Source organism: Balaenoptera ricei, chromosome 14 (assembly GCF_028023285.1).
Source record: "Balaenoptera ricei isolate mBalRic1 chromosome 14, mBalRic1.hap2, whole genome shotgun sequence".
Classification (NCBI taxonomy): domain Eukaryota; kingdom Metazoa; phylum Chordata; class Mammalia; order Artiodactyla; family Balaenopteridae; genus Balaenoptera; species Balaenoptera ricei.
The window spans coordinates 874,861-889,783 of record NC_082652.1 but is presented as its reverse complement, the minus strand read 5'-3'; the positions used below and the strand labels follow the sequence as shown (position 1 = coordinate 889,783).

General features: G+C 53.6%; 1 protein-coding gene across 3 annotated transcripts in view; it reads right to left on the bottom strand.

Annotated features, from left to right (window-relative positions):
- Positions 1–14,923, bottom strand: part of GALNT9 (polypeptide N-acetylgalactosaminyltransferase 9) — a 70,556-nt gene that overhangs the window by 30,227 nt on the left and 25,406 nt on the right. For all 3 annotated transcript variants that reach the window (XM_059893645.1, XM_059893646.1, XM_059893647.1), the window contains exon 5: positions 5,867–5,984. In XM_059893645.1, the coding sequence (XP_059749628.1) occupies positions 5,867–5,984 (118 nt within the window). The remainder of the gene's footprint in view (positions 1–5,866; positions 5,985–14,923) is intronic.

The following is a 14,923-nucleotide window of genomic DNA, read 5'->3' as shown; positions in this document are numbered from 1 at the left end:
CGTGACCCCCACGCGGCCTCGGCTGTCCCCCATGCTGCAAAATTCTCCAGGAGGATATTCCCACCCAGGTGCCACCAGGGATGAAGACTGGCCAGTCTCTCCATTTCCCTCTCCCAGGCGCCTACGTGGTGACACCCAGGGCAGTGCCTCCCCCACCCCCCATACCAAGTTCTCTTTCGGACAGATCGGGGTCTCAGATGGACCCCAACCCTAACCTTACGCTGTACACAGCCTGCTTCCTGGATTCCGGCGGTGGCGTCCAGCCTCATTTCTCTCTCCCCCCCGGCGTGCGGCATGTGGCTGTCGCCCTCCTCCGGCTCCCCGACACCTGGCATCTTCTCACCTTGACCACACCCGCTGTTTCTCCCTCCTTTGTCGGTTCCCCCATGCTGGCTTCTGCCTGACCCTGCGCTGCCCCCGACCTGAGCCACTGCAAGCCCCTGGGGGTTCCCGCCCTCAAATTCCTCCTCCCGCCCTCATGGCCCCCGACCTCTGTCCGGTCCCACCTGGCTGGGTTGGCAAGCCAGCAGGTCCGGTCGCCCTTCCAGGCAGGTCCCTTCCTGCCCTCAGGCTCCCAGCTGGGTCTGGTTTGGAAGGAGACAGGGAGCAAGAGGCCTGTCGGGGTGCTTCTCCCCTGTCCCTCCCCGTGTGGGTGCCTTGCGTCTCCAGTGGTGGTTCATCCTCCCCAGGGCGGTCCCTCCGCCCAGGCGCATGTCCACTGAGCCCCCTGCTACCCACACCCAGGCCGGGGGTCGGGGACAGCGGCCAGGCTCCCCCAGCCCCCAGGGCCTCTGCAGCTTCCTTGGGACTCCGACTGTGGTTCCCGAGCTGACATCCTCTAACACTGGGAAGGGTGAGAATCCAGTGTAGAGGTGGAGGAATCAGTCAAACACGGAGAACTGGCACTTTCTGCCAGGTTCAGGAATCACTGGAAAGGATTTGTCTTTAATGACGAAAACCCGAAAACTTTTGAGAAAAGTCAGCATACTGAAGACTGCCGGGCTAATCCTCTGATTCCATTTTAACATGTATAACTGAGGACTGATTCTAAATTTGTGATTTAAAATTGGACCTTGTCAGAGAATTTAAAACATTTGCAAACAATACCGAAATGCTTCAGAGAAGTTGAGATTTGGTATAAGTTTAATATACTAGACACACTAGAGTTTTTTAAGCGCTTAGGGGAATTTCTGCAATGATATCAGGCATTCAAGGTGCTTAAAGAAGAAAGAAAATATGCCACATTTATAAGTGTCATCTTAAAAGTTCAAGGAAATTTAATTAACTAAAGGCAGAAATGGAACTGATCGTTGTTTAATAGCATTTAATCTGTTCAGTCTGAGTTACTCAAGCATTAATCAAAGAAAAGGGGAAGGCGAGTGTTCTTATTTTATTTATAACCACAATAATATGATCTCTAGGTTTAACTTAAAAGCTTAAAGCGAACAGGTTTGGAAAGGTGTAACTTCAATAAACTGTCTATAAATTTTTAAAAACTAGCCTTAAATAATCTTTTCTGTGACCTAAGTCCCTACAGACAAACAAAAACCTAAATGAAACCCCAGAAAAAACCCACAAAATCCCAAGGACCCCGAACCAATCAGAGTTCAGCCCCACATCAGCAGAGCTCGGCCACAGGAGACCCCGAGGCTTGGCCCCTGGCCCCTCCCCCTCCATCCGTGGGCGTTTGCAGAGCGCTCAGTAATGCTCCAGGCCCAGTGCAGAGCAAGCCTGGCTGGCCTATGGTCCTCAGAGAGGCGGCCGGGCGGAGGCTGGTTCTCAAAGTGGGTTCCCTGGACCAGCAGAGTCAGTGGCCCTTGGGAATTTGTTGGAAATTAAGATTCCCGGCTGCGCTTCCCTGGTGGCGCAGTGGTTAAGAACCCACCTGCCAATGCAGGGGACACGGGTTCGAGCCCTGGCCCGGGAAGATCCCACATGCCGCGGAGTAACTAAGGCCGTGCGCCACAACTACTGAGCCTGCGCTCTAGAGCCCGCGAGCCACAACTACTGAAGCCCGCGCGCCTAGAGCCCGTGCTCCGCAACAAGAGAAGCCACCGCAATGAGAGGCCCGTGCACCGCAACGAAGAGGGGCCTTCGCTCGCTGCAACTAGAGAAAGCCCGCGTGCAGCAACAAACACCCAACGCAGCCAAAAATAAATAAATAAATAAATTTAAAAATAAAGATTCCTGGGCTCCACCCCACCGTACTGAATCCACATCTCTGGGTTGGGGCCCAGTGATCTATTTTAAGGAGACTCTAAGGGATTCTGAGGCAGCTGGAGTCTGAGAACCAGGCCCAGAGACCTGCCTCACCCTCCTGGTGGGTCTCCCGGCCCCTCCTGCTCTGCTCAGCGCTCTGAGTGGTAGAGCGGCTGTCACCGCATCCTGGGGCCTCAGTGAGATGGGCTGGGACCTGGAACCTGGGCCCCTTTGCTGCAGTGCTTGCACCTGGACACACGTCTCCTCCAGCAATAAATACAAAGAAACTATAAGGGACTAAAAATAAATGCACGCATGTGCAGCTGGGGCAAATTCTGGACAAAAGGTACAAAAAGACCAAAAAAACCCCAACTGCCACTTCTGAAGAGCCAGGAGTAAAAGCAGGGGGTTGGGGGCAAAAGCAGGGCACTGCGCATGCCCCCTGCACTCAGCACCACCATAGGGGCGGGCAGAGCACCTGAGCCACGCCTCCAGCCCGACCCCCCCAGCACACCCCTACCCTCACCCCATATAAGGAACCAGCTGGCACCCCCTCCCCCCTCCCTCAGGGAGCAGGCAAGCAAGGGAAGCTGTTGTTTGTCCCCTCTCCCGCCTGCTGCAGCAGGGGCCCCAGTAAAGCCTTGCCTGAATTTCTTGTCTGGCCCCAGGCCGATTTCTATTGACGGGGGAAGGTCAAGAACCCAGGGGCCCCAGTAAAGCCTTGCCTGAATTTCTTGTCTGGCCCCAGGCCGATTTCTGTTGACGGGGGAAGGTCAAGAGCCCAGGGGCCCCAGTAAAGCCTTGCCTGAATTTCTTGTCTGGCCCCAGGCCGATTTCTGTTGACGGGGGAAGGTCAAGAACCCCGGTCGGTATCATCAGGACTCAGCACCACGGCTAATTATGATTCGTGTCCCATAGAATGTCCTAAAGATTGGGAAGGCACTGCACACGCTGGCTTCCTCTTGTTTTAAATCCAGAAACAGCTCTGAACCTCAGGCTTGGTTACTGGTGGGTGGGCAGCTCATGGCCCATCTGCTGCTGCAGGACTTGGTCAGTTCACTGGCCATCCCCAAACCCTGAGTCTTGGCCTCTCTGAAGAGGGGCAGGAGGACACGGGAGTGAGGTCAGAGGTGACAACGTGGGGTTCACATCCCTGACCTCCGGCTCTGGCTTCCCAGCTGCTGGCAGCCTCGCTCCCACACAGCCAGAGCCCCGTGGGCCACCCGTCATTTCCAGGCCGTTGGAGCTGCCCTGCTTCACAGTTTGGACCCATGACCAAGCTCAGTCACCTTCCCCTGGAGGGAGGGCATCACCAACTGGGGCACCAACAGCTGCCTAAGGTACTCTGCCCCTGGATGGGACGCTCTTGGTACTGGCAATGCTGATAATTAAGAATAATCAGGGGCTTCCCTGGTGGCGCAGTGGTTAAAAATCCGCCTGCCAATGCAGGGGACACGGGTTCGAGCCCTGGTCCAGGAAGATCCCACATGCCGCAGAGCGACTAAGCCCGTGCACCACAACTACTGAAGCCCGCGCACCTAGAGCCCGTGAGCCACAACTACTGAAGCCCGCGCACCTAGAGCCCGTGCTCCGCAACAAAGAGAAGCCACCGCAATGAGAAGCCTGCACACCGGAACGAAGAGTAGCCCCCGTTCACCGCAACTAGAGAAAGTCCGTGCGCAGCAATGAAGACCCAGTGCAGCCAAAATATAAATAAATAAATAAATAAATAAATTTATTTTAAAAAATAGGTCTAAAAAAAAGAGAGAGAAAACTTAAAACAGTGTTTCTTTAAAAAATAAATAAATAAAGGGGTAATCAGGTTGAAACAAGGTCACTCAGGTGGGCCCTAATCCAGCGTGACCGGTGTCCTCCTAATGGGGAGCACACAGAGGGAGGGGACGTAAAGACACAGGGAGAAGACGGCCCTGTGACTGGAGCGTCGCATCTACAAGCACCAGGCTTGACAGCAAATACCGGGAGCTGGGAGAGGCAGGAAGGACCCTCCCTGGGAGCCCCCAGGGGGCGCAGCCCCGGAGACTTCAGACTCCAGCCTCAGTGCAGTAAGAGGAGGGGGCCGTGGCTTTAGGCCTCCCGGGTGACGGCACTCTGTCAAGGCTAACAGATCCAGTGTCAAAAACTCTTTGATTTGCGGGCTCTGGTGTCGCCACTGGGCAGAGACAGCTAACCAGCTGGTTAGTGAGGCTTGAGCTAGTGTGGGTCTGCGTTCCGGCTCCTGGTACCAATGGCTAAGCTGCTTCCCCATCCTGGGCCTCTGAGCATTCTGTGTGGAGCGGGGTCACCGCACCTCAGAAGGAGCGTTTGCGCATGAAGGGCAAGGAATTGGTGACCTGGTGACCTGGTGATCTGGTCGTAACCCATGACCTGGTGCTGAGGGCTCAAACCTGAACTCTCCTGGGAGCAGGGTCCTTTGGCACTCCAGGTCCACAGTCCTTGAAAGCCCTGCCCATCCCTCTCCGGATGGGCTGTGTCCCGTCACGTTAATCATGCTGTGACCGTTCCGCTGAGCCGTGAACAGAGCCCAGAATACTAGCCTTTGACTGGGCTCCGAACCCAACCTGATTTTATCCTCAGAATACACTGAACCAAGGAGGTGAAAGGCCTGCACACTGAAAACTACAAGACATTGATGAAAGAAGTTGAAGAAGACACAAATAAATGGAAAAGTATCCACGCTCATGGATTGGAAAAATGTTGTTAAAATGACCGTACTACCCAAAGCAATCTACAGATTGAGTACATCCCTATCAAAATGCCAATGACATTTTTCCTCAGAAATAGAACAACCAATCCTATAATTTGTATGGAACCACAAAGACCCCAGAGCAATCTTGAGAAAGAAGAACAAAGCTGGAGGCAACACACTCCCTGATTTCAAACTACATTGCAAAGCTACAAGAATCAAAACATATGGCATTGGCATAAAAACATTCCATAGATCAGTGGAACAGAATACAGAACCCAGAAATAAACCCATGCACACATTGTCAATTAATTTACAACAAAGGAGCCAAGAATATACAATGAGGAAAAGATAGTCTCCTCAATAAATGGTGCTGGGAAAACCAGACAGCTCCATGCTAAAGAGTAAAACTGGACCACTATCTTACACCATACAGAAAAATTAACTCAAAATGGACTAAAGCTTTGAGCATAAGACCTGGAATCATAAAATTCCTAGAAGAAAACATCCTCTCTGGAGCCTCCTCTACAAGCTGCCCCCCCCCCCAGGAGCAGCCGTGGGGAATTCGGATGCTCACAACCCCATCTGCACCCTGCTTTACACACATCCACCAAGACAAGCCCACGAAACAGGGTGGGTCTCCTCGTTGCCATCGCGCAAACTCCCCAAGCCCAGGACCAGCTTTTACAATATCCACCCCACCCCCACCAGCCCCCACTTTAGTGTAATGCAACAGAACGTGTGGCTTGAGAAATAAAGTCACATCCAAAACACAATCTCTTGTTACCATATTCATAATGTTTCCCAGTCCCGTTGCCATCGAGGTTTCTTACACTGACCTAAGTTTTGGGGCCTTACGTCCCCCTTACTGGTAACATGCAGCTCACGGACTAGCCAGGCCAACAGGTCTGCTCGGCAGACGGTCCCCTCAAGAGGCCTCGGTGGCCAGGCAGTGATACTTACCCTCATGCCCAGCTCGATGTTCTCCCCACCATACACCTCCATGCCCGGGTCCAGCAGGCCGATGTCCCCGAAGTACTCCCGGTCCACCACGAAGGAGCAGCCGATCATGGCCGGGGTTCTGGAGGGAAGCAGACAGTGCGTGAGCTGGTTGCTGGTGTGTGGCCCCGGACCCCCACAGCCTGGGTGGGCTCACCATCCTCTCTCCAAGTCCTCACACCTCATCCCTGCGCTCCTCGCCTCCGCTTGGTCACTGTGCCCAGGGCTGCCTAGGACTTGTCTTTGCATCCCTCAGAGATGACAAAAACCAGTATTCAATTCAGTCAACTTAGTGTAAATTTTTAAAAATCTGTTTACCCAATGAGTTGTTTAGTTGCCCTGACCATCAGTCACTTGCCTACCTCCTTCATTATTTTATCTGTGTATCAGTAGTCAGGGCTGTAATGGGCAGTTGCACAGGCTGTGCACTGCTCAACTCTACGGAACCTCCTCAATATCAGACTCTCTCTGAATGACACACCTTGAAGTTGTACAGTACACAACCTGTGCAGCTGTCTGCAAAAGACTGCCAACTGTACTATTATTCCTATAATAATTCTATTTACAGCTACATATTTTTAAAATGTCAGTAAATCTTGCCTTGTCCCAAGCAATTGTATCTGTAAAATCATGTGTCAATGTGCTGGTTATAGTTTTTTCTAAAATGCATTAACAATCTATCGGTGTTGAGACCTCCACTGGTCTCATGGAGCAGCGGTGATCAACGCAGGACATGGTGAGACAGAGTGGCAGAGACAAGTGGACGGTGTCACTGTGAACAGAACTGCACATTTGCTGACTCATTCATTCATTCATGATACAGTCACATCATGAATGCAGGATATATCGAGTGCCTATTAGCTGGAGGGGATAAAAAAGAGAAAGGAAAGAGAACGGAAAAATATCTTGCTAGCAAGAAGTACGCACAGTCTCTGTTTTGTAAGAAAGCAGGACCTTCCAAGCTTTTGAAGGACGTGTTTCCCTCAAAACAAAGACACCTCCTTTGTAGGCTGAGGGCTTAGTTTCTTCCGAGCTCCGAGAGGACTAGTAAAGGCTCCCCAATGGGGCTTCCCTGGTGGCGCAGTGATTAAGAATCCGCCTGCCAATGCAGGGGACAAGGGTTCGATCCCTGTTCCAGGAAGATCCCACATGCCGCGGAGCAACTAAGCCCGTGTGCCACAACTACTGAGCCCGCGTTCGAGAGCCCGCGAGCCACAACTACTGAAGTCCGCGTGCCTACAGCCTGTGCTCTGCAACAAGAGAAGCCACCGCAGCGAGAAGTCCTCGCACCTCAAAGAAGATCCAATGCAGCCAAAAATAAATAAATAAAACAAATAAATTTTTAAAAAGGCTCCCCATTGTCCCCGAAGGCCCCTGTGGTCCTGGCAAGGCTGAAGGCTAAGGCTGTTTCCTCCTCTGTTCCCCCCGCTGTGCCCTCCCGCTGCTCCCACAGGTATGAAGTCACTCATGAAAACGCCATGATAAATTGTTCTCAATCACAATTTAAAAGAAGCATTTCTTTTAAATGTGACTAGGACATCAGAAGCAAATGCCCATGAGTTGTCCAAGAATAACAGAGGCATTAAAAGGTGATTATCCTTTTATTTGTAAAAAGATCCAATTTGTTCAGTCATGACATTTGAGGCACAAATCTAACAGCAACGAAATTTTAATGTCATCTGTGATGTGTAATAGCGAGCGTTTGACCGGTTAAGTTATAGTTCGCCAACGAAGACAGACATTTCTCATTTTCTTAACGACACAAAACTCTCAGGTGATCTCTGGTGAATTTAATACCAAATCCCTGCCTAGTCTGTTGTAGCTAGTAATAATTTTTTTATTACTGCTCAGAGTTCCAAAGTAAACTTAAACTCAGAAGGCGATGGAAGCAGAATCAGCTGGCACTGAATTGATTTGCATGAGAAATTCTTGCTGTGTTTACAGAAAACAGCCAGGGCGAGGGGTTCTCAGGTTCGGCCGGGCAGGGGTAGACTTGTCGTCCTGGGGGCATCCTTCTATCGGGGCTGAAGTGCAGCGTGCCGGGATATAGCAAGCAGCATCTCTGCAAAGGGTCCTCACCTGGGTTCCTGCCTTGTAAAGGCAACAGACATGCGGATACACACAGATGCATGGATACACACAACACACACGCATGCACAAATACACACATGCAACAGACATACGGGCACACGCGGACACATGTAGACACACACGCAACACACCCCCTACAAGGACAGACACACACCCAACAAACAGATGTACAGATATACAGACACATGTAATACACGTACATGGTCCCACAAACGTGCCCACAGATAGATACACATACACACAGACCTACACGTACACACCCAAATGCACACAGGTACATGCAGACACACATATATATATACACACATAACACCCAGAGAAACACACATGTGCACCCCCCGCACACATAAACACAGGCCCACACCTGCAGTGAACACACACACAGATACACATACAACACATGCACACACAGAGACACACCCAGACACCCACACATAGACAATACACATCCTCGAGTCCATGGAATCCTGGAGTTCTGTATAAATGGGAGCGGATAAAATTAAGATCACGAATGGGTCCTTCAGCCTTCAGGAGAGTGACAAGGGACTAGAGAGTCATCTGCTCTTGGCGTCTTGAGGAAGAACACGTGCTCGCAGGCAGGGCATGGCCAGGCAATCAGCACAGGCACAGGGAAGGCATGTGCAGAATCTTGCAGACTCGCTGCCGAACCGGGTGCAGGGGCCACACGCACTGGTGGCGAGTTTGTGGAGGAACTGGTGTGGGTTGGCTCAACTGTCTTGGAAAAGTCCAGAGCTATGAATAGGGAGCCAACAATACCTGTGCAGTGATGCAACGGCGACCCGGCTCGGCGCGCACCGGCTGTGTGACCTCGGGCAAGCCACTCAGCTGCTCTGTGCTCAGCTTCCCCACCCGTAACATGAGAGGCAGGCCGGTGCCTCCTCCACAGGCTGCTGTGCAGATGAAAACCGCATAGAGGAGTGTCTGGAGCCTGGGAACCGTTTGCTGTTATTATTTTATCCCCTGATTCCACAGCTGGCATTTATCCCAGGAGACTAATCCAAAAGCTATTCGCACAAAGCTGTGCACTGCAGCGTGAGTTATAGTGGCCAAAGGGAAATCAACTTAGAGTCCATCAGTGTAGACGGTCGAATGAATTTCGAGCCCTCCCTTTGATGGACTGTTACTTACCCAGCAGGCGAGGTGCTTACCAAACCCCCCAGCACCACGGGAAGTGACCCTCAGGAGAGGGTGACAAGTCAGCAAGGAAAATGTCACTATCCTACCACCGTGACCAGAGAAGCAATTACATGTGAGTGTGTGTGCGCACGCGGGTCTATGTGTGGTCTTGTGCGCATGTGTGTGCGTGCGTGTGTGTCTGGGTGGGTGGGTCTATGTGTGGTTGTGGGTGTGTGAGTGTGTACACGTGTCTGTGTGCTTGCATTTGTATCTGTGTGTGCACCTCTATGCACGTGTGTGCATCTGTGTGTGACTTTGTGCATGTGTGTGTGAGTGTGCGTGTGTTACTTGGGGCCGCGTTCCACGCTCCCCTGCTTGGTGGGGGGGACTGGGTGCTGGGGGGGCCCCTCTGCCACCCCCAGAGCATCCCCCTTTCCTCCGGGCTCCTCTGGCCCCACTGGTAGCCGGCTTACACCCACGGTCCTTCCGCGTCCACCAGACACACTGGCCCAGATCTGGACTCCCTTCCGGGGGACGGGGTGCAAACCCTCGCACGAGCTCCACGGCCCCTGGAAGATGCGAGCCGCGTGCGCCAAGGGGCTGCACGGCTCTCCCCGAGGCGGGGGTCCATACGACACAGCCAAGATGCTCCGCACCCGCGCCCCGCTAGCAGCTCAGAGCCACGCGGAGACGGGGACAAACACGCCACTGGTCACGGGTCCCATTTTGACCTCCTTCAGACCCGGGAAATAGCTCCATTTCAATGACACGGTTCACGCGTGCGGCCAGCCGCCCCCAGCATGCAGGACCCCTGGGCCCACACCGGGCCCGCGGGCCCCTCCCTCCCCTTTCCACGCGCAGGGGAAGCCGTCTTTCTCCTTCTGTCAAGACTGAGATATTTCCCTCCAGCAATCCAAGCCTTCTTTTCACTCTTTTTTCTTCCTTGAGCTTCAAGGATAATGAATGGTAGGGAAACTTCCTAAAGGGAATCTTTACACGCCAGCCTCTCCCGGGCTAATTTCCCACCCGGGCTCCAGGGCGGGTGTGCGAGCTGCGTCCTTCAGGAGAAGGGCAGCGGCTCCGCGCCCAGGTCCAAGGGAAACGAGAAATCCCAGAGCGGTTTTCAGGAGAGACCCTTCCAGGCCCGCGCTGTCCCCGGGGATGCAGTTTCCCAGCCTGGGGTCAGGGTCTCGGGATGTGCAGGGTGAGGGGCTCCATCAGAGGGTGGCCAGGAGCCTTTTCTGCAGGCACTGGGGCGCCAGGGCTTCTCCCGAGGGCTCTGCTGTGGCGGGGACGTTGTGAGAAGGGGGCGAGGAGGGCCGTCCGCTGGATAACAACCTTGGACGCAGAGGGCCTCGAGGCTGCCCCTGGGGTCCTGTTACTCCGGACCCTCCAGCCCGAGGGCCGTGTGAAGCAGGCTGCTGGGAGCAGTGGGGACTGCGGCGCTGCCCCTCCCGGGGGGTCACTAGCAACTCAGCTCCAGTGCACCGTCACCAGGTAGGAATGGGGGCCTGGGTTTCCAGAATCTTCTACTTTTCAGAGAGTAGATATCAATTTCATGTGAAATCTCTTAAGTGTAAACATCGGTTCCAATTTCAAAACATACATGGTACAATCAAGGCAACACGCTGTAACTCAGAGGCGGCCCTTTCTAGAACTTGAAGGACGCGGTTACGCCACTCTTGGCTCAGTGCCGTGCACAGTGAGATGGGAGATTCAGAGTGACTTCTTCTCTCCCCAAGAAGAGGGGCCGGGGGTCTGGGGGGCCATCCTGAAGCATCACAGGCAGGGCAGTGAGTCCCGGCATGGAGGCTGCTGAGGGCCAGGCGGGGTCTGGGGAGGCGCCGGTCGGCTTCCTCTCTTCCCCGAGGGACACACCACACCTGATTTCCAGGGAGCCTTGGCTGGGCGTGGTTAAAGCCATCACACGGGCCAGCTGGCCATCAGCCCCGCAGGCAGCCTTGAGAGGCCCTTGTCAGGAGTCTGCTTCCCCACGGGCTGCACTCATGCACGTTGAGGACGCAGTTCGGGAACCGGCCGTGATGGTGGCTCCGCGTGGAGCCGCAGAATGTTTGTGATTGTCACACGCAGCATCGGCTCCACACTGCCACCGTGGTCTCATCTCAGCATGGCTGTATGTCAGCTCCATCCCCACGGGGACACCCTCCTGGCAGATGCCCAGCAAGGCTTAGGACCTTCCAGTCTTGGAGCAGGGCTCTGCAGAGGGCCTGTTCTGGACATTGGCCATTTTTGGTTCCCCAGCGTGTTCATTTCCCGTGGCTGCGAAAAGAAGTACCATAAACTGGGACTTCAGACAAGAGATATCTGTCCTCTCAAAGCTCTTGAGGCCAGAAGTCTGAGGTCAAGGTGTGTCGGACAGGGCTGCACTCTCTCTGGAGGCTCCAGGGAAGGGTCCTTCCTGCCTCTTCCAGCTCCTGGTGGCCCCAGGTGTCCCTTGGCTTCTGGCTGCATCCCTCCCGTCCCTGACTCCAGAGTGGCGTGGCCTTTGCTCTTCTGTGTGTGTCTCTCCTAAGGGCACTCATGACAGCATTCAGGGCCCAGCCGGGTGATCCAAGGTAATCTCCCCATCACAAGATCCTAATTACATCTGCAAAGATCCTTTTCCCAATGAGGTCGCATTCATGGGCTCTGGGGGTCAGGATGCGGACACAGCTGTCTGCTGCACCCAGCCTTCCATCTCAGCCTTCTTATAAACACCCCAACATCTTTTAGGGAGACCGCCTCTCTCCTTGCACATACTCCCTATGGGACGGTGAGTCCCCAGACCTTCCCCTCTGTGAAGGTCAGCGGGTCATTGGCGGACCCCTTCTCCCATCTGCTTCCAGGAAAGATGGGGGCAGGGGTTTGTGGCCCAAGTTCAGCCATTGCCACCTCTGTTCCGGGGACTGACTGAGGTGGAGGGACACCCGTCCGCAGTGTCGGGGAGCTGTCTGGCTTTCCTGCTGGTTCCTCCCCAGAGCCCCTTCAGCTCACATTAGCTGGCGCCCTTCTCTGTGGCTGGAACCCTCCTGGTCCCGGCTCAGAGATGCTAATTTAACTGGCATGGTAAGCAGCTTGGGCATTGGAATTATTACTTTTTTGTATGTTTTGAAATTCATTTAAAAAATCAACTCAGCAAAGGTAAATTTACACGCAACAGGACACAGCCCTTGAAAGCGTGTGGTCCGAGTGGTCTGACGGAGGTAACACCGGGTAACTCCGTCGCAGTCCAGACGGAGAACGCGCCCATCCCGGCTCCCCGGCCCTCCACCCGGGGACTGCGTTCTCTGGGCTTCTCTGGGCATCAGGTCACACACTACGTGCTCCTTTGTATCTGGCTCTTTTGCCTCTGTTTCGCCATTTTGCGTTTCACCCGCACTGTTATGGGCATAACCGTTTATTCCCTTTTAGCTCTGAGAAGTCTCCCGTTACATAGATAGGTTATGCTTCGTTTATCTACTCACCTGTTGGTGGACACTTGGGTCCAATTCGGGACTATCGTGAATAAGCTGCCACCACAAACATTCGCGTCTGTCTTTTGTAGACGTGTGTTTTCATTTCTTTTGGGAAAATACCTGTGGCAGAGCGGCTGGTCATACAGGAAGTGTTTTTACCTCTTTGAGAAACTGCCAGTTTTACGAAGTGGTCTTGCCGATGCCTTCTCCCACTGGCCGCGCTGAGAGTTCCGGCAACTCCGTGTCACCAGCCCCCGCTGCCACTGGTGTGTCTGTCCATTCCAGCAGGCGTGCAGGGCGCCTCACTGGGACACTGTGCGACTCCGCGGTGGGCGTTTTTCTGTGAGTGTGCTAGCGTTTTGTCTACCTTCTTGTGCGCAGTGTCTGTGCAAGGCCTTCGCCCATTTTTTATTTGGGATTTGGGCATCAGGGTTTTCCAGCGCTCTCCAGAGGATGCCAGCAAGGCGCGGCGTTTGGGACAACACACAGTCTGGCCAGAGCAGCCTTCCCGCAGCTCGCGGCGTCCAGGCTGCTTGAGACTTCATTTCTCACTGGACGGCTCTTTGCTAATGGAGCGTAGGTGCCCGGAAGCCCCCGTAAGACACTCCTAGGGGAGGAGAGAGCTTTCAAAGGCGCAATGAGGGATGGTCTTGGTCGCTTGCGGGCAGAGTGGCTTGTTTCAGCAGGGACACATCGGTTTGTACAGATGAGGCAGGAGGGGTCCCAGCCCGAGGCCCTAAAATCCAAACCTCTACAGGGGGAGACCTGGCCAAGGCTCCAAGGGGTCAGCAGATCCTGCAGAGGCACATTCACTCCAGGAAAAAAATACCTCCATCCTGCTGAGCCCCCAGGAGAAAGTGGTAGCCCCACTAGATTTTGAAACATAGATTTCCCAGGGGCTCAGCAGACTAGGGAAGTGGAAGGAAGGGCTACAGAAGCTCAGTCGGTGATGGAAACAAACAAAGCGAGCCAGGTGCAAGAAATGACAGCGCAGGCAGGAAGGCAGAGCGTCAGGGAGACAATGGGGAGTGGTGGGGATTTCGGGAACTGGAGACCACCGCCCTGTTTAGACAGGGGACTGCTTCTCAGCCCCAGGGACTGCTGCCTTGTGAGAATGTGCACCTTCCCATTTTTTTTTTTTTTTAATTATTTTATTTTATTTTTTTTAATTTATGGTCGTGTTGGGTCTTCGTTTCTGTGCGAGAGCTTTCTCTAGTTGCGGCAAGCGGGGGCCACTCTTCATCGCGCTGCGCGGGCCTTTCACTATCGCGGCCTCTCTTGTTGCGGAGCACAGGCTCCAGACGCGCAGGCTCAGTAACTGTGGCTCACGGGCCCAGTTGCTCCGCGGCATGTGGGATCTTCCCAGACCAGGGCTCGAACCCGTGTCCCCTGCATTGGCAGGCAGATTCTCAACCACTGCGCCACCAGGAAAGCCCCCTTCCCATTTTTATAAAGATGCTGGGTTGTGGTTTTTTTTTAATTTTTAAATTTTATTTATTTATTTTTGGCTGCATGGGGTCTTCACTGCTGCACATGGGCTTCTCTAGTTGCAGTGAGTGGGGGCTACTCTTCGTTGTGGTGCGTGGGCTTCTCACTGCGGTGGCTTCTCTTGTTGCGGAGCACGGGCTCTAGGCGTACGGGCTTCAGTAGTTGTGGCATGCGGGCTTCAGTAGCTGTGGTTCGCGGGCTCTAGAGCGCAGGCTCAGTAGTTGTGGCGCACGGGCTTCATTGCTCTGCAGCATGTGGGATCTTCCCGGACCAGGGCTCGAACCCGTGTCCCCTGCATTGGCAGGTGGATTCCCAACCACTGTGCCACCAGGGAAGCCCTGGATTGTGTATTATTTTTTAATATTTTATTTATTTATTTATTTGGCTGTGCCGGGTCTTAGTTGGAGCAGGCGGGTTCCTTAGTTGTGGCATGCAATCTCTTAGTTGCGGCATGCATGTGGGATCTAGTTCCCTGACCAGGGATCGAACTTGGGCCCCCTGCATTGGGAGCGTGGAGTTTTAACCACTGCACCACAAGGGAAGTCCCTGGGTTGTGTATTTTTAACATGTGAAAATCTCTCCGTTTTCATGTTTGGGAACCGATTCAAAATAAAATAAACGCTTTTCAGGACAATCTCTGGGGTCTGCTGAAACGCCTGGGGTCTCTGTAGCACACACAGCATCTGTGGTCTCCAGGTCTCTGCTCTGCTCCCCGGCTCGTGTTTTTGACTCTTGTGGTGCTGTCTCTGCCTCTGTCTGTCTGTGTGTCTGTCTCTCCCTCGTTCTGTCTGGGTCTCTGTCTCCTTTCCCTCCCTCTCTCCATCTCTGCATCTCTCTTCCTCTCTGCTCA